A 23,801-nucleotide genomic window follows, 5' to 3' on the forward strand; every position below is an offset into this window, starting at 1 on the left:
GCTTTTACTTTTGTTTTCTCTCCAAGCAGTGAAGGGAATCACCATGCTTCTTAAGTAAGAATTACAGACTTTCCTACAGACTCGAGAAGTGTACAGAATAAGGTTTTGCTGTGCAGACTCGCCATTTAAAAAAATGTTATAAGAATCATATTAGAAAATAATAGAAAATATCAACCAACTCTCTTTTTTTAATGCCAATATTCCTTTATCCTTTAAGTCAGAATGAATATGAAAATCTCCTTCTTTGCTAATTTAAAAAACCACAGCATAAGCATGGTCTGAAGTGGCAGAATATGTATCAGCAAGAGTTTTGAGAGATAACTCAGGTTAATTACACTGTAACCTTGCTGTCATTCTTCTCATATTAGAGATTTTAATATGGGTTCAACCCTTTGGGACTGCATTCAAAGAGAGTTGTGCCGGTAAAGGACTTTCAGCATGGATGGTAAGAACTGTACAATAATAAGTCTCCATCAAAATGCTTACGCCTGCTCTGCTCCCCTACAAGTCTGACTATTGAAGTAAAGCCATTCAAAATGAATTTTAAATGGATTTTTTAAAACAAAGATCTTATATTGGTCTTTATTGCTTTACAAGTGTAATAACATCTAGCTCCATTTATCAGACATCAGTCCTCTGTAGTGGTTGGGTAAGCTTGGGTCTCCCCAGCCTTGCCTACCTCTGGCTAAAGCAACCAGCTGGGACTTTTGAACCAGGATTTTTTATCTCCTAGTCTCAGACTTGTTCCATAAACAACATTTTGCTCTCCAAACTTAAAAAAGTCAGTAAAACTGTTAGCGTAATTGTTTTTATTCATAAGGTAAAGACGAAATCCAGTGACTTAGCTAGAGAAAGTTTCACTGAGCCTGGCTGCAGAAAACACTGTGTATCTAGGAAATGATATTTTAGATCTGAGTCTTTTGACAGGTTTTTTCAGAGGCTTACAACTTGCCTATTACAAGTCCACAAACCCTCTAAATCCCTGAATACTTTAAAATAAAATGAAACATGAAAAACGGAGTGAATATACTTCTCTGGATGCATTTATATGGCAGTTTTGAAGAAAATGTCTTTTACCTCAAATAATAAGTGACCTTATTCTCATTCTCTCGTGTGTTCCCACGTGTGAGGTGAAAGGTAGAGTCCACACACACAGCGCACACAGGTTTGTGTGGAGGGACATGAGATTAAGCTCCTAAGACCAGCTTGATTTCCTGTGTGCAGAAAAGTCTTGCCTTTCTTGGAAAACAATGACCATTTCCTGTCTTCCAGGATGGTTTGCTTTCAGCGAGCGTTCCAACTTCGTGTTCAGTCATAGTCATGGAAATATGATATATTTTTTCAGGCAAATCTTTAAATTCTTAAGGGGTTATAGGAACTGGGCTCTAAGGAACCATTAGCTTAACTGAGAATATGGAAACATTCACGTGATCTGCTAAGCTCTATGTATATAGCTGAGTAACCCACAGTTAATAAGCATGTTACTTTTTGGCTCTTATAATTCTTACATGGAGTTGTTCTTGCAGGGAAGCGGGAATCAGAATGTGGTTTGCATTATGATCATTATTTATTTTATCTGTTATTTAATATTCTTGGGGCTTGCATATGAATGCTGTATTCCAAATAGCCATTGAGAAAACAGGATTTAATAGAAATTACTTTGCCTTTTATTTATTTGTCCAACTTTTAAAATATGATTATTAAATAAAATTACCTAGAGTTAATGGGATTTGGATAACTTACTATTTATGTACAGATACATTTCTCAACAAAAAGAAGAGATTCACTGAACCCTCAGATTTGTAGAGTTTTCCAAACCACTAAGGACAAGGACAGGAGGAATTATGGTGAAAGGCAGGAATAGGAGTAGTTAATAACAGTATCGATGTAATCTCATCATAGCTACTATTTTTTGAGCATTTATTATGGGCCAGGCATTGTGCTAATAGATGATCTTATCTAATTGTCAGAAAAACTCTCTGTGGATGCTGTTATTAACCTTGTTTTACAGGTGAGGAAACTGAGAACCAGAAAAGTTAAGCAATTTGCCTGAGGTCACACAGGTAATAAGTGGCTGAGCTGATAGTCAAACTTAGGCATAGTGTCCCTTTAACCCGTATTCTACCACTGGATTATCCAAAACACTATGTCTGTCTTTCAGTCAATAATGTATTTACTGACTGTTCTTCACATTGCATGAGACAATACACATAGATGGAGAGAGAGATAGATAATACAAATATGTATATAGTGTATATTATTATCCCTGACCACCAAGAATTTACAGGGTACTTGATAAATAACCAAAACATCATTCTAGTTTGACTTTAGAAAGAATGACATAATTTCAGCAACATTTAGAGGGTGCAGGGTGGGAGCAGAAGGGTAGTTAAAGTGGAGTAGCAGAAAGACTGTGGGCAGATAATCAGGAACTATTGAATTTGTATAGTTGAGAAGAAATGACATCTGAAACATAATGTAGGCTAGGAGATAGTTATTTGAAATTCAGAGTGATAAAAAAGACAAAATGAAGTCTTGAAATGTTAGCTACTATGATGTGGGTCCTGTTTCATCTTTTCTTATACAATCAAAGGATCTTGAAAAAGTGTAAGTCAAATTTCGATGTGTTCAGTCATTCTTACTGCCAAATGGATTGTGTAGTTAGAATGGTAGCATGATGTGGTGGAAGGACTATCAGAGCAAGAACCAGGACACCTGGATTGTTAATGCCAACTCTGCCGTTTACTGGCTAGATAATCTTGAATAAGCCACTTAGCCCCTTTGAGCCTCAATTTCCTTGTCTGAAAATGATGTGGTTAGCTTAGGTAATCTGGAATGTCCCTACATTTATAAAACCTTGATTTTGTGACTTGTATAGTGAATTGTCTAGCTGATTCTATGACTTGAAAGGGTCTATTTCAATATGGCATAATATATATTTGTGAATTGATTGAATATATTTAAAGCACATTTACCTATGTCTGTAGTTTCGGCACCTGAAAGTCTGATGGAAGATTTATGCTGCTTAGGACAACTTTCAGTGATTGATTGTTAATTTTTACTCTGAAAGAGTGACTTGAAATAATAAATTTGAAATTTGAAGAAAGTGCTAGAAAGTGCAAAATTTGAGTAAATAAAAAGACTGTATCACCCATATGTTAACAAACTTAATTATTTTGATGTTACACATAAGTTGTGATCACTGGAATTCCCAGAATTTCTGCAAAAGAGAAGTCACATTATGTCTAATTTAATTTACCAAAACAGTCACAAGAAGAAATAGAAAACCTGAGTAATCCTTAATTTCCTGAAGGTAAGGAAATTAAATAATTAAATCCTTTTTATGAAGAACTTGCTAGATTGAGATTGCTTCAGTGTTAAGTTCTAGCATTTAAGGAAAAAATAAAACCAAACTCAGAGAAACTCTCTTAGAGAATAGAAATGAAACACTTTCACTCATTTTATGATCCCAGCATGATCTTGATTCCATCACATGACAAAGGCATGAATGATAATTTAATGTAACTTGATTACATTAAGTGGAGAACTTCTCTTCATCATGAATAATGATCCAAAAATCCTGAACAAAATCATATCAAGCCAAAGTCAGTGATATAAACAACAGGATAGTGCATCATGACTAATTTGGATTTTTTTTCCCTAGGAATGTAAGGTTGAGTTAAATTTTAAAAATTAGTCAGTATTGTTAACCACATTAACAGAATAAAATAAAATGTCATACAATATTCTCAATAGATGCAGAAACATAATTTGATAGAATTTAACACAACAATAAAAACTCTTGGCAAAGCAGGAATAGAATGAAACTTCCATAATAAGGCAAAAAATATCCACAAAAACTTACAGCAAATATACTTAACAGTGAAATATTGAAATTTTGAGATGAAGAATGAGATAAAGATAACCACCATCACCACTTTAATTTTGTGCTAGAATTCATACTCAGTATAATAAGGCAAGAAAAAGAAACAAAATATTATAAGATTTGAATTGTTTATAACCTCTCTACCTCACTAATATACAGGTCAACTATTATAATTAATGAGTGTATTTATCAATGTCTAAACACAGTCAATGCCCCCAAATCCATCATATCTCTACGTACCAGCCGTACACATGCAGAAGAACAAACTTAAAAATACCATTTAAAATAGCATCAAATCATCAAATATCCAGGGAAGAAAAAATCTAACAAAATGTGTGCAGGATTGTTGCACAGAAAACTACCAATATTGCTGAGAGAAATGAAAGAAAACCTAAATCAATGGAGGGATACATCATATTTATGTTTTGGAGACTAAATATTCTAAAAAGGCAGATTATTCCTAAATTGATCTATATATTTAATTCTGATAAAAATTCCAGCATCAAATGTTGTGGAAATTAAAAGGCTATTTCTAAAATGTACGTGGAGATGCAAAAGGGTAAGAATAGCCAAGACTATCTTGAAGGAAAAAAAAATTGAAAGACTTATGCCAGCAGATCTCAAAATTTATTATAAGACTACAATAATTATTAATTAATTAATATTATTAGTGTTAGTTGTTGCTATTGTTATCCTTTGACCTTATCTAAAATTATCCTTTAGGAATCTGTTGATCTGTATTTGAGACATAAAAGAGGATGCTTCATGTCCATTATCTTTTGGTTTAACTTTTGTAAAGAACCTTTTCTTGCAATTATGAAATATATAAATTTTGGAAAAGTGCAAAAAACATAAAAGTGTTCTTTTGTAGACAGTGATCCTTGTCTGCTCATACCTTCTTTCCTCCAAGAGGTAACAACTTTTATGGTAATCATTGCCCTCTTTTCTTCTATAGTTTAAACACCTCAGTATGCCTCCCTATGTGATATAGTTTATTTTTGCCTATTTTTGGACTTCAGATAATGAAATTTTGGTAGCCAGCTTCCAAGATGACCCCCAATTATCCTGGCCCCCTGGTGATATCTTCTTACATTGAATCAAAGATGGTCTGTGTGACCAACTTCTAAGGCTATCATCAAAGGTTATTGCAGTTTCTGCCTAATTCTCACAGATTATTCACTCTTGAGGGGAATAGAGGGGAGCATGAGGAAACTCAAGCAGTTCTGTGAAGCAGTCCATGTGGACAGGAACTGAAGCTTCCCATCAATAGCCAGCACCGACTTGCCAGCCCCGTGTCTGAGCCACCTTACAAGTGGATCCCTCAGCCTGAGTCAAGCCTTCAGATCACTGCAGCCCCCCAAAACATTTGATTGTAACCTCATGAGTGATCCTGAGCCAAAATTGCTCCAAACTACCCTCAAATCTCAGACCCACAGTAACCATGAACAATAATAAATGATTTCTGTTGAATTAAAAAAAGACAATGAGATAATGATATAAAGATATATATATATAAACCATTGTAATAGAATGCAGAAGCAAGTCTAAATGGATACTTAATTTATAACAAATGTGTGAGCCAGCTTGAGTTCCCATAATAAAATACCCTATCCTGTGTGGCTTAAATAAACAGAATTTATTTCCTCACAATTCTAATGAATGGAAGTCCAAGATCAAGGTCATCAGGGCCGATGTCTCATAAGGACTCTCTCTGTGAGTTGCAGTGGCAGCCTTTTCCCTGGGTCCTCACATGGCAGAGACAGACAGCAATCTCTCTTGTGTTTCTTCTTATAAGGGCACTAATCCCATCAGACTAGGGCTGTACCCTCATGACCTCATCTCACCCTAACTCTCAAAGGCCCCATCACCAAACAGTATCTCACATTGGGAGTTAAGACTTCAATGTGAATTAGCGAGGGACACAAACATTCAGTCCATAACAACAAAGATGACACTGTAGATCAGTGAGGAAAGAACAGTCCTCTCAATAGATGTACTTATGGGAAAAAATGTGTGTTGATTCTTTACTTCACACTGTTCACAAAAACCAGTTCTTGATGGATTGTTGATCTAACTGTAATAGGTTGAACATTAGAGCTTGCAGAAGAAAGCCTAAGAGAATATATTTATGATCTTGGATGGGCCAATATTTCTTAAACTCTACACCAAAAACACTAACCATAAAGAAACAGGTTGATTAAATAGACTTTATTGAAGTTGAGAATTTCTGTTGATTAAAAGGCATCTTTTGAGTGAATGAAATAGCAAATCACTCGGTGGGAGGTGATATTTGTGATACATACCCCACAAAAGACTCATATTCACAATATATAAAGAACCCCTAGAAATAAAAAAGAAATCATTCCAATAGCAAAATGAGCAAAAAAAAATATATAACACCAAAGAAAATATCCAAGTGACCTCCCAAAATATTAAAAGTTTTTCAATCTTGCTCATTAGGAAAATAAAATTTTAAATCACAGTGAGATACCAGTACACAACATTAGAATGGCTAAAATGAAAAAGACTGACAATATCCAGTGCTGGGAGGATATAGAGCAACTGGAACTCTCATGCGTTGCTGGTGAGAGTGTCAGTCAGTATAACCACTCTTGAAGGCTGATTGCCAATATCTATTATTGCTGAACATACATATATCCTATTATCCAATAATTCCATCCTAGATACATACTCAATGTAAACATGTATGTATGTGAGCTGAAGACATTTAGAAGAACCTCTGTAGTAGCATTTATTCACCACAGCTAAAAACTGGGAACAGTTTAAATGTTCATCAACAGTAGTTAACATTGTCTCCTAGGGGTCCCTTGGATGGGCTTAGGTGGGTGAAGTGTGGGCCTTGAAGTTGAATGTGAAGTTGTGTGTATATCACATATGCATAGCTCAGAGAAAAAAAAATTGTCTCAAAAAATATTGAGTCCTTGACTTAGAGACCTAAATTTCAAAATGAATAAAGTTTTTTAACTCCTTCTCTTGATTTCAGCAACTAAGTTCTAGACGGTAATTCTAACATTTTTTTTATCCTATGTTTAGTCTGTTCATAGTTTCCTTAAATCAAGCATTTAAAAATCTCATCACTTTATTATTAAAGAATTATCAACAATTTACATGAATTATATCATGGTGAAGCCTAAAAATTAGGTTATAGGCTTAAGACATAAATATCTCTCACAGTGGTGTACTTGAGAGCTACTTTTGATATGGTGTAAAGTGGAGAGAAATGAAGGGGCCCAGGTGAGTGACAAAAACAGGATACACATTACTCTACATCAGTGGTTCTTATCATGGGTAAATTTGCCCCTCAAGGCACACTGGGCAGTATCTGGAGATATTTTTGGTTGTCACAACTGGGAGAGGGGGTGGTACTGGCATGTAGAGAGTAGAGGCCAGGGATGAGGCTTAACATCCTGCAATGCACAGGACAGCCCCACACAAGGAATTATCTGGCTGAAAATGTCAACAGTGCCATGGTTAAGAAACCAGGCTGTACAGGGATGGCAACTCTGTGCATGGGGCACCTCTTATGTACCACTCCAGATCCTCTTGGCCCCACAGTGACTGCTGCAGTACTTTGATAGCTTAGGCACTTGCATTTTGAAGTGTTCTGTTGGAGTTCGGCAGGTGCTCTGGTTGGCTGAGTGGGTCCGTGGATGTGAGTTTTGGTGTATTTGTGGGAGAGGGTGAGCTACGAGCGTCCTTCTACTCTGCCATCTTGGCCCCTCCTTCCTAGGCACATGCATTTTGAAAGGGCTTGTGGCATATGTCTCCAGCTTCTTGCTCTGGGACTTCTCTGATATGGCAGCATGGGCTTTGTGTAAATCCTTTCTGCTGCACATATGCATGTGCAAACCAGATGTATAGGGCAATTAACACACTAGGTCAGTGGAACACGAGAGTTGATGAATACATTCTTTCCCCTTTTGTCCCCTGGGTTAATAGTTATGAAATGTATTTCACATACTCCAAAGAATGTTCTTTATGATTGAACACCAGCCTCCCTGAATAGTGGCTAACTCAGTATCACATCATCACATTGGCTCTTCATCCTCCCCAGGTTCATTCCCCTTATCCCCCACTCCTCCTTCCTGGAATCACATGTCCGATAAACCACCTGCATGCAAATCTTTGTCTCAGATTCTGTTTTCTGGAAAACTCAGGATAAAATACCATGTGTGTTGAAGTCCACAGTAAAAGATCAGAAATTAATGGGAAGGAATATAAAAAGTTAGAATTTTATAAACATTCATGTTTGTCCCTTTACAGGGAAGCATTAAAGGATTAAAAAGAAGGTACCAGATTTGTGGTGGTGCAAATATTGGAGAGCTCCTAAAGGTCCACTTCTAAAATTGTCCCGTCAGCCAAAGAATTTCCTAAGCCTCTTGTGGTAGGGGCAAAGGACAATAGTGGTGGCCATCCAGAAGGAGAAAAAGGGAGGAAATTAAGTGAGGGGTTCAAGAAAAAAAAAAGAAAGGATAAAGAATATCCGCTGGCTGCACTCCTTTAAGTGGATCTTGCTGTTTTGAGAGATGTAGAATCCCAGAATTTTAGTTAGAAGGGACCTAGGAGACCCCTTCTAACGAAATAGTGTAGGGCATGACCTCCAAACAGCTCTCTCAGAGATACTGAGGGTCATGTGTCAGATGTAGATTAGTCTGAACTGGGGGCACCATGATGAGGAGAGTTCCAGCTCGCTTCTACTCCTGACTTCTAGATGTCTTTGAGTATGTCATGTTAATGTCATCTCTAGGAAATATCTGACTCACGTACTGGGGTGTTGGGAGCATTTAGTTAAAAATGTGCATGAATGCAAAAAAGAGAAAACAACCCTAAAACTAAGGTCCCCTGTCCCAGAGTCGAGGAAGGGAATTATCAAAACTCTGCTAGTTTGAAGGTATTGTCTTAACCTTGGGAAATTCCTTGTCATGATCCCTTTCTCACATCCAGGGAAGTAACTAAATCTCTTAGGAGATCCAAGGAGATTTACAGATGAGGAAGATGAGGCTAGAGAGGGTAAATGACCTTCTCAAGGTCACTGAGTTGCTTTCATGGCAGAAACAGGGGCACCAGAAACAGGGGCACCATCTAAACATGGATTCTAAATTGCACATTTTGTGATCCTCAAGGCAGCCTGGAACTTTTTTTGGCATTATATAAACTCTTTCTGGGGTTATGACCTAGCTAGGATTTCAGAATGCCCTGCCCCAGGTCACCAAGGAGCTAAGGTACTAACAGGAAATAAGAGGAAATGTCAGCTGCACTTTCCCTTGCTTGTAGAGGGTGGGTGTGTTTTTGGAATTAACGTAGACTTGACTGAAATGTTTGCTATTAATTATTTGAAGGTATAAATAAAGTTTGGTTAAGAGAAAGAAGCGATGGTGAAGTTGGTAACTCTTGTTATTCTAGGGACATTCCCAACGCTGACTTCTCAAAGTTCCTGTTAAATTAAGAAGACTTAGTTCATGGACTTGGCCAAGGAGAGTGGAAATAACGATCGCATTCTATTTTGGGGCTTTTCACTGGTGTTTCCCTCTAAGGCAACTTTGTTCTGAGTGATTAGCAAAGATGGTACCCTTGGCTTCCTCCCCCTATCCCTGCCCCTACCCTGGGCATTTAACCACCCGGGTACATCTAGTAAGGATTCTGATTTTTGTCCTCCTTATACTGAGACCTAAAGTCAGACATTTCACGCTAGTGAACAACACAGATATGTTCCCTGTCTTAACTGGCTCACGGTCTGGTGGAGGAGACAGACATTAAAAAGAAATCTCAGTGAAGTCTGATGATGATCAAGTCCAGAGTGCTTTGGGATCTGACCAGGTTCAAGGTCAGGGAAGGTCTCCCTAGGATGAGGCTTAAGATAAGATATGAAAGAGAGCGCAACTGCCCCAGTCAAGGATTTCGAGGTTGTGGGTGAGGAAGCAGTCCGTGGACAGGCTCAGAGCCTGTCCCAAGTAGACAAGCTGAGAGGCTGGCCTGGTCACGGGAGATGTGGAAAGGCCATGCTGGGGAGTTCCAACTTCTTGAGGGCAGTGGATGCCTCTGAAGGGTTTTGAGCAGGTGAGAGCAGTGAACAGATTTGTTTAGAATTCCCCCACATCCAGAGTGGAGGGAATGAGCCAGATGGGAGTGAAATAGGAGGCCACCTGTGGTATGGGCAAGAGGTGTTGGTGGTTTCACTGGAATGGACAGCAGTAAACTCCATGAGGATGGGCCTAGTACAGCCTAGAACAGTGCCTTGTACATAATTAGACTGGGTAAATTGTTACTGAATGAATGAATAGATACATTATAAAAATATTTAGGAGGACCTGGTGATTAATCAGAAGATGGGAGGTGAGATGGAGGAAAGAAGCAGGAAAGATGCCAGATTTCTGCAGGGATGGGGGGCCAGGACCTGAGATGGGAAACACCGTGAAGGGGCGGATTATGGGGAGGGGTGTGCATGCAGCTTCGGACATGACAAGTTAAGATGCTGGGAGGCAGTTGGAAATAATCTGAGAAGCAACTGTATTGATTTGGACATCTTCATCTCATGGTGGATGGTAACCAGAGTCATAGGAGTGCATCGATGATATGGCCCAAGAGGGGTTGGTAGAGAGAAGAGAGGACTCTGAAAGATTGCCAGGGTGTAGCCCCTACCCTTTCCAGAGCCGGGCTGTTTTGGCACGTGACGTCTCATCACATTCCCAAGTAGGGAATGGAGTGGGTCCCGTTCAGCGAGCCCCTCATCCATTCATTACTCTCATTCATTCATTACTCTCATTCAAGAAATCTAACTGAGTATTTCAAGATGAGATGATGAAGAGGGAAGTAAATCATCTTTTTGATGGTGTTGCAGGCAGGTTCATCTTGGTTCTTTCAATGCATTTAGTTGAGTGAAGTTCTCCCCCCTCTTCAGTCTGCTGAAACTGTGGTTCAGGTCATGGAGGGAATAAGGGGGACTGAGGAGGGGGCACAGTACTTGATGTGAAGGCTTTACCCTTCCCACATGTCCCTTTGACCCCAGTCTCTAGCCTGTCAGTTCCCCTCCCCTAGAAGGGTAGCCCGAGACAGGGCATGCTTCTTGGTGGAACTGCCTGGGATGCTGAGAGGTGGACTGGCCTGCTGCTCAGTCACAGTGGGGCTGCTTTTACCCCGCTATGTGGGCACCAAGAACACCTGGCTCCTGTGACCCCTGGTGGTGACAGAGCCCTGGGAGCAAGCCTGGTTTTCCCACAGTCCTCTTCCACTGCATGTTGGCATTTTATGCTGGGGGCAGCCATAGAAAGCTCTTTGAGGACTGGGATCATGTCTGTCTTGTTTTCCAGCATAGTTCCAGCCCCTAGTATAGTACCAGGCATAAAATTGAGTAAATAAATGAATTCTTTGTCTACAATTAAGGTTTCCCCTCTGGGGAGATTTGTCAAGCACTGTGGGGCCCATTAAGTGTAATTAATGGGACAGCCAGATTTCAGAAGGGGAGATGAGCCCTTTGGATAAATAGTGGGTAATAGGAATATGTTTCTTGCTCTGATGTCCTATGTAAAGCAGCCTTTGACCCTTCAGTCCTAATGTGCTGCTATTGGTATTTATTTGGAAATGATGCTCCTCTATGCAGGGCAGGGGCTTGGAATTGCTTTCCCAGCAGTGATGAATTTGCTGGTGCACACTTTTTGACCTTGCTCCCTTGTCCCTAATCATGTACATTTGTTGTCTAGATGCTAGGGCTCAGTGCATGGACTGCACCCACGTAGGAGAGAGAGGTCCGGTGGAAAGCAAACCCATCATTGCAACGTCATTGTCCCAGCACATCTGAGATTTGACAGAGGGTCAAATCCAGGGCACAGGGATGGAAGACAGGATTTTACGTCAGATTCTTGTCCATGGCAACCACCCAATGAATGTGAATTATTCAGTCTGTTAAGAGCAGTATTTCTCTCTCATTGCCTTAGTATTGATCTCTGCCATTTTCTCTGTAGAACTTTACAGGCAAAGGGTTGCCTTCTCCGGATATAGCAGACACTACAGGATTCAGTGGACCACAGGTGTCTTTGTTCAGTTTGGTGGTGTTTGTTGAGGACTAGTAGGTGTTGGTTAGCACACCCAGGACTGGCCGCATGGCTGCCTGCCCTTTCCTCCTGCCCAGTGCAGACAAAGCTCCTGGCAATGGAAGGTGCAATTTTGGGCAAAAGAAGAGAAATCTTTCTGATAAATAATGACCCACATGACAGTGCTCATGCTTCAGTGCTCGTATAGGGCAGTAGGGCAGAACGTACAGGGAGACTTTCTTAGAAATCCAGTCTTGTGAATTCTCTGAAAGTACCTGTCCATGGTCAAATCTGTGAAATACAGCACATTCTATCTCTCTCTTGAAGATTCCTAACTACACATTGGTGGAACCAAAAGGTCTTACAATAAAGAGCTGCTTGTTTAGCTTTGTTTAGCCCAGTGTCTTCCATACCTATTTGACCATAGAAGTCTTTAAAAATAACACTCCTTTAAGTATCCCATGGTACTCGTGTTCTGTGGAGTGTGTTTTGGGAAATGTTGCATAGAGGATTCTGAGTTTTCTTTACTCTTAAGTTCTACCCTCTTCCCTTTTTTTTTTTTAAGCTGTTTATTTTTTTTTATTTGTCTGTTTGGCAGGGAGAGGTAATTAAATTTATTTATTTAATTATGTTTTAAATGGAGCTGCTGGGGATTGAACCCAGGACCTCCTGCATGCTAAGCACTTGAGCTATACCCTCCCACCCTACCCTCTTCCTTTCTTCTTCTAGCTTCTTGGGGTGAGTACATAGGAAAGACAGACCCTCTACAGTGAGTACTGAGAAGTGAAGGTTTGTCGAAGAAACTTATAAGAAGTCCCTTCACTGCTTAATCAGTGAAATTATTTTTTAATGTTAAGGAGCTGCAGGCACACGTGCTTAGTGGTGTCTTGTTAAAGAATCTAGGTTCAGTATGGCATTAAAGAGAGAATGACTGTTTTGTGACTTTATGTGCTATCTCCTTTCGTTTTCCTTCTTTGTTCGAATGCTGGGAAAATAAGGGGGAAAGGGACACTGGAAGTAAAGCAAACTCACTTTGAATTTGACTGCAGAGTCAGTTTTCACAAAGAACTCTTTGGACTTTTCCCTGGTATGCTTTGACTAGAGAAACGGAAATTAATTCTTTGAAATTTGGGTGAGTCACATTCCTACATTATGGTAATTGTTTGTCTCATTCTTAAATCCCTCTTTTTTTTTTTTTTCATTTCTACTGTTACTCTATAGGTTTGGAACTTCATCTCCTTTCCTCTCATCCATCCATCCATCCTTTTATTCATTCATTCAACATAGTTTAAGTACTGCTGTGTGCTGGGCACTGAACACACAAAGGTGAATGAGTCATGGAGACTACTCCCATGCTGCTTACTAAAGCTTCTAAAATGTGGAACAAGACTTCAGTCTTTCTGAATTCTGATCCACCCTGCTGGAGTAACATTTCTCAGCATGTCTCTGATCCTGTCATGTCCCATGAGAAACATTTGGGAGCTCCTCATTATCTGGGAGCCCCTCCAACCCCAGAGCAAGACGGCAATCAAGGGATTCTTGTTCAGGCCCCACCAGCCTCTGTCTAATCGCCTTCTTTTCTCTTCATACAGTTGTGGTCAACTGGGTGACTGCAGGGCTCCTCCTCATCCTTGAGTGTGTCTGCTACTCCCTGGTTCCTACTGGTCCTTCTGTCCTTTCCCTCCTTCTCTTGAACTTTCCCTCCAAATCTTTCAAGACTCAACAGCTGTGCTCTTGGGGCTCTAACAGATTTCTGAACCCCTCTCTTACCATATTCTCCCTGTCAGATAACGATTCACACACTTTTCTGTCTGTCCTCTTGGGAGCAGGGCCATGTCCTATTCAATTCAGCATTCCTGACCAGCGACCTGCCTAGTGCGGGGGCCTGCACCTGCCTGTAGATGTTTAGTTCATTCTGTAGTCATATCTTTTACAAATATGTGTGTATGATATATATGTATGTGTGTGTATATATGTATGTGTATATATATATCTGTGTAGATATATCATACACACACATATAAATAATTTTAGATTGGGTGGAAAAGATCCATTGGAAAATTGAAAATTAATTTTAAATTCTGTAATTTTTCTGTCATTTTGTGTATGTGCTCATTCCTCTTACGTTCTGGGATCAAATTTTAGTTTATGTGTAGCAATTTAGATTCTATTTTGGGGCTAAGTACTACTCTATTTAGAGGGGGTGTGGACTATTTAAATTCTTGAAATCACTTCAAATAATTCTATTTCCAAAAGAAAAATAGGGATAATTTTAGGTACTACAGAGAGTCATAATTGTGTAGAGCCTCTATCATTTAATTGCATCTCTCCTTTTAATGAGAAATAAGTGCAGTAAAATTTTATTAATTCAGACTCTATTCTTTGGCAATTTTTGATAGTTCAGTTACCAAGGTGGCAGACATTTTCAGTTGTTACTATGAAACTTTTTAAAAGAGCAAACTTCTCAGATGCTTAGAAAGATCCACCCATGTGTGGATAGTTGATGTAATAATTACAAAGAATCCCCATCTGTTAATTACAGAATATCTGGCAGTACAGTGATATATTTGGCAACACCTCGTCAGCTGTTAATTCAAGTTAAGTAATTTTTTAAAAGAATAACTGTAAGTGAAGCTTGTATTAAATCTAATGGCTTTATTCTTAACTAGTCTGAGTTAATGAAATTAAACCAGTTACTTGGTTGTTCTTTGTATCCAAAGGTAGTGGTTCTATAGATGTCAGCCACTGGGGGGATGTGATTAAGAGACTGGGCCTGCTCATCAGGCCTCTCCAGATTGCACAGAGCTGATGCCTACCCTTTTCCTGTGGCTTTAACTGCCAGTAATTGTAAGGCAGGCTCATTTACGTGGGAAATGTGCCTCCTTTATCTCATATGATCTTCACCGCGGCTAGAGTTAGGGTGGCCATTACTATCCCTTGAGTGACTTGCCCACGTCACACAACTAGAAGGGGCAGAATTAGTACTTTGACCAACGTCCTCTGTCTCCATCTCTCCACACTCCATGACACTGTCTTTCAAATAATAGCGACTTTGGTTCACAAAGCAGTATATATCTGTTACTGCATTTGCTTAAAAAAAGTCACCTTCTTGAGCTGTAATAAGTCAGTCTGCCTGTTGCTTTTCTTTTCTAGCAATCCCTAGCTAGATGCCATTCCTCCCCTCTCCTTCAACTTCTATTGTGCTTTATAGGCACTCTGAAAATATTTGACATTGTGCTCCAGTATGATCGGGCAGTGTTTTTTCTGTCCACTCTGCCTTCACTTGGCAGCCCTCAGCTTGCTCTATCTATAGGTCTTAGCAAAGTAGTGACCAGAGGCTTCTTGTGTCCTAGCCTCTCCCATATCTGCCCTCTACTTTTCTCATTGGAACCCTGTCCCCAGTCCTTCTCCTCGTTCTCTGTGAAAACTTGTTCTCAGAAAGAATCACTCATTTTAAAGCATAAATCATTATAGACCCTGTGTATGTCGACCCTGTGTATGTGTTTCAGGGAATTTGTTAATGGGACATAAAATGTTTAGCCCAGGAAATTACTCTCTAATGGTAGAATTAGATTTTAGTGAGCAACTGAGGATAATTTTTGAAGCGATTCTTATTGACATCTTTGAATCTGGACATGTAAGTAGCCCCCCACTTCACCCACATGGAAAGTCAATCTTATCCATGTCCTGCTGTGATTCCACCTCCTTACAAAAGAGAAAGCTGGGAAGAGTATTGCTTGCTTGGGATAGAATGACTGCTTCCCAAGATCCAGGTATTATTGGTTCTGTCTCATCATTTAATGTTTAAATGGCACTTGCTGGTGAAAGTTCAGACAGAATGTTTGCAGCAAATCCAAGTCTCATTGTTATAAAGAAGTAAAGGCTTGCACTGTGAGCCTTTAACTTGTTTTCTTAACAAAATCAATCAAAATATATTGATTAACACTTCAGCTGTCTCCTTGAAGACATTTTGACCTTTTTGATTCCATTTTCTTTGTCTATTAGCATGTCGTGGAGCAGTAATCTGTGACAGCTTTTAGTCCTTCGTGTGGAGGGAAGTCTGTGTGGATGGTGTGTAATCTCACACATTTAGAAAGGCTGTGGTCTTTAAGGTGTAGTGGTCAAGAGCTTGGGCTCTGGAGTCAGATGCTTTCGTCTTCCTCTTGGCTTTGGTATGTACTGCCTGTGTGATTTGGAGTAAATTAACCTCTAAACCTCACTTTCCCCATCTGCACAATGGGGATAATGTTAGTACCTGCCTAGGGGAGGGTGGTTGTGATAAGATTAAATGATGGATTTAAAGAACTTTGTGCTGTGCCTGGCACCTACTAAATACTAAATAATGGCTAACAATAATTATTTTCCTTTTGGTTCAGTGGTCCAAATTTTCTCTGGGTCTCCCTTATGTTTACTTCTGGAACATAGGGAATTGTACAGAAGCTTCTATAGGACTCTGTAGAGACTTTTAACTTAGACTGCCTTAAAGTTTTTGAAGTTCGGTTATTCCAAGAAGGGCTGCAAAGAAAGCAAACTTTAATCCTAGTTTCTTGCCTGCCTTCCAGGCCATATCTTTATTCTGCTCTTAAATATAGCTGCTGCAACGAATAGACTGATGGAGTATTACCTGTGGTTTCATTTCATGATGTGTAGAACACACAGGAATCACTTTTGACTGCTTACGACTTGTCTCAAATATAATTCAAGTCTTGAAATGATTATCTGGACATGCATATTCTAGGAACTGTGGGAGGTGCGAAACATCACCAGCAGATACTTTCACATTTTTTTCCTCAGTCTTGGGTTCTTATGAAAGTTAGGAACAGGTGGTAAATCTACAGTTTAATCACTTGGTCCATTAAGGCCCTCCTGATTTTCTTTGGGCTCTAGTCAGGTAAGCTAATACACATGTTCATAGCCAATTAAAATGCCCCTAAATGGCATTGACCAGTGGCCATCCTTATTGTTAAGTCACCAGATAAGGCAATTTCTCAAAAAGCTCAGCAAGGCATTCCAGAAATACTTGACTTCATACTTCTTTGCACTATGATAAATAACAATTTTGATTTTATCTCAAAGTAGTTAATCTAAATCTCTCCTTCTGGGATGTAAAGTAGAATAATGTTCTATAGCTCTTTGAACATTAGATTGGAAAGAAACCCTAAATGTTTTGTTAATTAAATCCTAAAGAGGTAGTACAATCTTTTCATGATTAATTGAAGCATGCATATTTTGACTGATGCATATTTATATGATATAACCATATGAAAAAGTTATCATGGTATACAGACTATACACTTTGGGAATGTGATTTAATGCTGTAAATATTTTGCATTTGTTTTTGCATTGTTTATTATGAAAAATACACAGGCTAATAATGGCTGTAAGGAAAAATCTGTGATGTGAATTTCCTTTGAGGTAATCTCAAGCCTCTAATGGCTCAAACCTTTAGCCTAAACATAAGAAATCAGGTTTTCCCTAGTTTGATTTAGAAATTTTTTTTTAAATAGATGACGTTTGGAAAGCTAAAGGGTGGAGGTCTTCTATTTTGCTAATGTGAAGCATGCACACAATTCCTGGGTTTCAGATAAAAGCAAAAGATGTGGTTGTTGAAATGAACCAATCCCTTTGGCTTTAAGCAAGTCAGAAAAGCTCACTTTTCTAGGGGTGCGGTCACACTGTTCAAATTGGGACACCGTGTCATGTCTGGTGGCAGAATTTTGAGCTAGGTCTTTTCTTACAAAATTATTTTTAGTAATCACAGTTCTTTGTTTCTTAAATATAGTATTAATAAAAATGACTTTTCTGAGACTAGAATACCTGAGATATCTAAAACTCTTTTCTTGAACTTTTGGAGCAATCCCTTTTTCAGACTCTTCTATGGAGCATTACCTATTGATAACAGTTTGGTGACAGGAGAGGAGAGATCTAATGGCAGTTTTCCAAAGGGTTTGCCTTTATGAAACAGAATTTTATGAAAAACGGATGAGAATAGTGAATTATTTAACAAGACAGATGCTAACCACCATTCTAACAGTTTTACAACTGCCAGATGCAAAACAACAGTGCGCAATTTCTTTTGTCTCATCTTCCCATATTGTTACTTTGTAGTACGACTGACTTATAAAAATAATCTGCTTTAAAATTCTACTTTTTGTTTACTAGTTAGCTCTATTGTAAGAAAATATCCTTGCCTCCCCTTAAAAAAAGACAAGTCGTCTGATGATGGAGTAAAGCAGGAAAAAGACCCGTGAGTGGCCTTTTTGCCCCAAGCACCCTTCCCCCAGGCCAGGCCAGGCCAGTGCTCAGGCCAACTGCCCGGCCTTCTTACAGCTTTGCTCTCTACCCTCTGGCACCCCAGTTTCAGCCCATGACAGTTAAAGATCTAGAGCTAAAACACTTACTTTTTTTCTCCCCCAGAGTAGACTACTTAAAGGAAGGAATCGAAAGGGGAAGCCTAATACATGTTCTAAAGTGGATCCTTGGGAAATGGAATCTCCTTGTTGAACTCTGGGGCCAAATAATTTCCCCCATAAAAATGTTTTTTTCCTTTCAGATTTCACCAGAATCAAGCTTATTGTCCACGGATCATTTGTGAGAGTTCTGCTGTATCATCTTCTTTTTCAGGAATTTAAGATTTTAAAGGAGCTAATCAATTGGGAAAATAGAAACTATTAGTGCTAGTTAGTTTAATAATAATGAATGATTATTTTAAAAATATACTATTTCTAATCTAATTTAAAAATTTTGGAAAAACTCTGAGTCTTGTTAATTTTTCATGCCATGTTAAATATCTGTATGTAGACAGATGCCATATTAGAAGTCAGACAAGATATAAATAAATCTTTCTTTGAACAGAACAAATTATTAAATGCAGTCATATGACATTTGAATTCATGTTATGACTCCATTTAAAGAAAGATGTTATCAAAAATGTTTGATTAACATCAAAGATAGTTTTTTACGCTGTCTCATTTGATAATTAACAATAAATCACAACATGTAATTTGTGAAATAAAAATGGTCATTAAAATGACAATACTTATTCCATTAAGGTAAATCAAATGCTACACATAGTTCTGAGCGATGACACTCAGGGGGGAAAAAGCCATATCACTGCACTGCAAATTAGTTTGCTTCTAATTTTGCAGGCTGATGACCGCACTGCCTCAAACCAAATCTTTTCTCTGGAAATGGAATGATTACATGACAGACTCTATGAACCATGAATATGTCAACAACTCATGGACCAGGCCTTGCTTAGCAATTAGTCTTTGGGGGATTTTATTCAGAAATCAGACAACACTATACCAGAGCTTGTTGGGGATTTTATGATTACCATTCATGTCCAGAGTATGCGTCTGGGTTAGTACCGAAAAAATCCATAAAGGAGGAAGAGATGTGGCTTACAGTGGCAATCAATCATGCACATACACATAGTCAATTGGGAGGATCAAGAAAACTTAAGATAAAGCCAAAGCCCCTAGAAGGCAGCAAGGAAGTATTTCTTAGACTTTTACTTATAGTCTCCTATTGTTCCCCATAAAGAGGCCAATATTTCCTAGACTTCAGTCATTTGAGTATCACCATCATTTTTTTGTTACAGCATCCTGCCACCTATACTATAATTTACTCAATATGTTTTATTAACTGACTCCCTTTAAAAGCCTTTCTTTGTTTTAAGCGGTACTATTTGTGATATCATGGGCTTGTGCTGGTCTAATTTTTCTTCTCTTACAAAGCAAAAGAAATATAGTCATTTAAATAATGAAAATATTTGCATACCACCTAACATTTTTCTGAGCTCTCCCATGACATGGGTGGCAGGTGCTGCAGGAGCTTCAAGGACTACCAGTCTGACTGAGAGTGATCAGGGCAGCTGTGTGACCTCAGGTCCCATTACCATTCCTGCATCCAGGGTCCACGAACCGTATCCTGTGGAGGAGAATTTAAATGAGGCCTGCACCTCCCTAAGGATACCCAGCATCCTTACCCAGGAAGGCTGCATCATAGGAGACTGCTGAGTGAGCCAGCCTAGTGCCTTTCCGTCGGTAGAACACGGCCACTCACATCTTTCCTTTTTTTGACTAACCGTATCATTCGGGAATCATGATACTGCAAGAGTAAACAACACCCCGTATCCGGTAACAATACCGGAACACGTCCAGATTGGGCCTGGCTCCTGACTGTCCAGGTTCATGTTAGGGCATCGCATTTGTAGATTAGCACTGGGTGGCCCAACCAATGTGGATCTTGTAGGCTGTCAGCATCCTTTGAAGAAATGGGTCACTTTGCAAGCTTCATTAATACTGAACCTGGTTTAACCAGGCAGAATAAACATTTGTACCAGGCTAAGAAGCCCTAGGAACCCTTATGGCTCTGCAGTCATGCTCTGGTTTTCAAGTATCTGATGTCTTTTGGAAACTTAGGAGCCAACCAAAAAAAAAAAAAAAAAAAAAAAGAAAAGAAAAGAAAAGAAAAAAAAAGAAAAAAGCCCTGAGCTTTCCCACCAAGAGCTATTTTACTAGGTCAGAAAGTGGTGAGGTACGGAAATTACGATCAGACCTCAGGTAGGTTCAGGGTGTGTCTAAGTTTGAAGGGATGTTTGCTTCTGATATGAACATTTTTCTTATACTTTTATTATAGAAGATGATGTGTCAAATGTACAAATAATGTGTGCCTGGTGCCAGAAAGTGGGAATCAAGCGCTATTCCCTGAGTATGGGAAGTGAGGTGAAAAGCTTCTGCAGCGAGAAGTGCTTTGCGGCCTGCCGACGAGCCTACTTCAAGAGAAATAAGGTAAGAGCACCGTAGACAGAGGCGGCCCACGCGGGCCTCTCCAGACCCCGGGCGCATGCGCCTCTTAGCTTCTAGCTGAACTCACTGCGCACCCTGCACCCGTATTCTTTCTGTTTTGTCTGTTCTCTTTCTCTGTCATTCTTAACCTTCTGGAATGAGGAATCCCCTTCTAATGTGTAACTTGCTCTTCAATTTCTCTTGTCTTGGTGTCTGAATTCTGAGAGGGTGAATGGATCTGATGAGGACGCGGTGGTCACAGCTGGTCTCCTAAGTGACAGCTTCTCTCCAGCAGTAGAGTACCTAGATGAGAGCCCACGAGAGATCAGCGGTAGAGATTTCTTATCCAGGCTGAGGAACTCGCCACAGCAGCATGGCCAGAGGGCTTTAGTTCACTCAGCATTATTCTTGTTCCCACTGGGAATATTGCTCTGGCTCTTTCCAAAATCTGATCCACAAATTCTAATTAATCAAGAAAAATGTCAAGTCTTGACACCTTATGTTAAAGTTGACTGATACTGAGAAAAGGTGAAATAAAGAATACATGAACCAACATTGCTCACACAGCCACGGCGTTGTGAGAAGCATGGTGGGTGAACACAGGAACAGCCACAGTTAGGGTTTCTTTTTGTTTGTTTGTTTGCTTGCTTTTTTGGTTTTGTTTTGAGACATCTCAGATCTGAAAATGTCCTTTTAGAATAGCATTAGCCACCATTGATGGGAAATGGAATGCATGGTGTTTTTACAGTCAACACACACATACACACAGAGCTAAATTTTTAATCTTTAAAGAACTGCTATTGCATTTTGCCACCAGTTATGGAAGTACATTGCTAGTTCTTGATTATTTTCCATTGATCTGTGAATCTGCCTTAGTTCATAAAATCATCCACATTTTGCTAAGCATTTCCATTTCCATAATACAAAGTCGAGATTTGTCCTTTCTTGAAGCAAACAATTACCAATTTTTTTAAAGTCTGATATTTGCAATCCTGAAATGCTAATTTTGGGCTTACTGCATTGCAAGAAGCACTGTTGCAGCAAATTGTCTCTTGCAAATTTGGGTCACATCATTCTGCCAAAAAACATAATGCCGAAAGAATTAGGCTGCAGAGTTCAGCGGGGTGGAATTTTAGTAGCAGTCTCTAAGAATTAGGCTCATAATCTTCACTGGGGCAGGGAGGCAAGTAAGGAAATTGTTTGGAATTCTTTTGCGACAGTCAACAGTCAAGTTCACTTTCCCTTGGGAGGGGCCAGTGAGGCTTCAGAGGAGTGTGGTTAGAGCAACGCATGGGAGACACGTTTTGTTTTAATATAAGAGGATTAAAATGATCTCTGAGACCCTGGGGCTCCCGTTTTGAATGCTGAGCACTGGGGTAACAATCACAAGAGTGGACCCAGTGCTTTCATCTTCAAAGCCTTACTTACCACAACAAAATACTTTGCATTCCGTCCCAGAAAATGGCTGTAGAAGAGGGGTGGGGGTTGTCTTTCTATGATTCTGAAGAGTTATGGTTCTGAGTCTTGATGGACTGCCTGTAGTGAATAAAATCCAGCAAGATGAATTTGTCATAATCCCAGGGACACAAATTGATCCTACTTTAGTAAGCCTCTGAAGAAAAGCACCTGATTCCATTTGGAAAAACAGTCCAGAATAGTATTACATACCATATAAATAATGTACACATATTTATAATGATGAGGTTTGAGGTCAAACTGAATTTAAACTTCCATAGCATACAGTTTTGAAAAATGAATAACTAGGAGCTAAGATAAGAATTAGCATTTGGGGTACTTATAGTAGGTAACCTTTCACTTCCTGCAAGGAGTTATTGGGGTAGTTCTTTGAAGATCCTGCAAAACCTAGGAGTCTAGTGGTTTGAAGTTTAGCCAGTGACTTTGCAAGCTGATCCCAGCAGCCCATTAGTGTACATACAATACCTGTCTTCTCTACAATCTTCATGCTTATTTATGTATTCCAAAGCCCTGCCACACCAGACGTTCTCGTTTTTCAAATAGAGAAATAAACTAGTCACATCATTTGCTGGATTCTTTTTTTTTTTTTATTTTAAGAGCGTTATCTCTGCAACAATATCCTATTATATTACCATAAACACGTACAGCTGCTGCATTTCTGTTAACTGATAGGATTTTGTGGTCATTTCATTTAGAGCTTGGGTTTCCTAATGGATTGTATTAGATACCAGTCTCCATCCTGCCATTTCTAAGAACTGCTGTAATAAGCCCCAGGGTGTTCCCCACTGAAGACAATAGCAAATAGCTACTTCTCTTCTTGTATCACTTAACAAAAAGTCTTTAGTCCTCATTATTAAAATTGTAGAGGTTCTTAATCTTAGAAAAAAGGCAGAATTCTTCCCATTCCTACCAAAACATTTCCTGGTTAAATTCTTCACTTAAAAATACTGAGGAGTGGATGGAAAACAGAGTGAATACTGTGTGCAGAACAGAATTTTGCCCTAGGTATAATGTAGACTTAAAAAAATGTAAAATTAACTATGCTGTAAATTATGCTTTATAATGACAGCCCGCTTCTTGGTGGATAGCATGCTGGGATCTAAAAATGGTCTCTTAAGTTGAACCCAAATTGCAGGCATAACTTTGGAAAGAAAAATCCTAGTAGAAAAGGTAGCTAATTAGGAGCAGTATTCAGCTGACCTCTGTTTTGTGTCTGAGCAACACCTGCATTTGTGAATGTAAATTGGACAGCTGTGCCTGTGGTTCCCATGCTAAACTCTTCACAAATGCTTGGGTATAGAGGCAAGAACTGATTTTCTGCTACAAACAAGGACAAAAATAGCCCAACTCTCAAAATGCAGGCCCACTGAAAACTGGCTCTTTAAATTTCACTTGCTTCTGAAACCTGCTTTCTCTTTGGGTCTCTGTGTTTGTTTGATGGAGTAGGTTAAGAATGTCACATCTTTCTCTCCCAAATCCTGGTGTTATGAAGTAAGGTGGGATGGACTGAAGCCAAGGGAACCCTTTATGGCCTGTAGGTTATATTTTTAAACCAATTTAAAATTTAATTTGAAGAGCAGTTTGGATTGCAAAAATACG

The 23,801-nt window shown here is 39.2% G+C and overlaps 1 protein-coding gene across 6 annotated transcripts in view; it reads left to right on the forward strand.

Moving 5' to 3' along the window:
- Positions 1-23,801, forward strand: part of SOBP (sine oculis binding protein homolog) — a 156,852-nt gene that overhangs the window by 18,980 nt on the left and 114,071 nt on the right. For 3 of the 6 annotated variants that reach the window (XM_072965669.1, XM_072965670.1, XM_072965674.1), the window contains one exon: positions 20,578-20,729. In XM_072965669.1, the coding sequence (XP_072821770.1) occupies positions 20,578-20,729 (152 nt within the window). Of the gene's footprint in view, positions 1-34; positions 55-368; positions 446-2,014; positions 2,064-20,577; positions 20,730-23,801 lie in introns of those variants that run through there. The other 3 variants (XM_072965672.1, XM_072965673.1, XM_072965675.1) reach the window with 3 other exon arrangements.

Source organism: Vicugna pacos, chromosome 8 (genome assembly GCF_048564905.1).
Source record: "Vicugna pacos chromosome 8, VicPac4, whole genome shotgun sequence".
Taxonomy (NCBI): Eukaryota; Metazoa; Chordata; class Mammalia; order Artiodactyla; family Camelidae; genus Vicugna; species Vicugna pacos.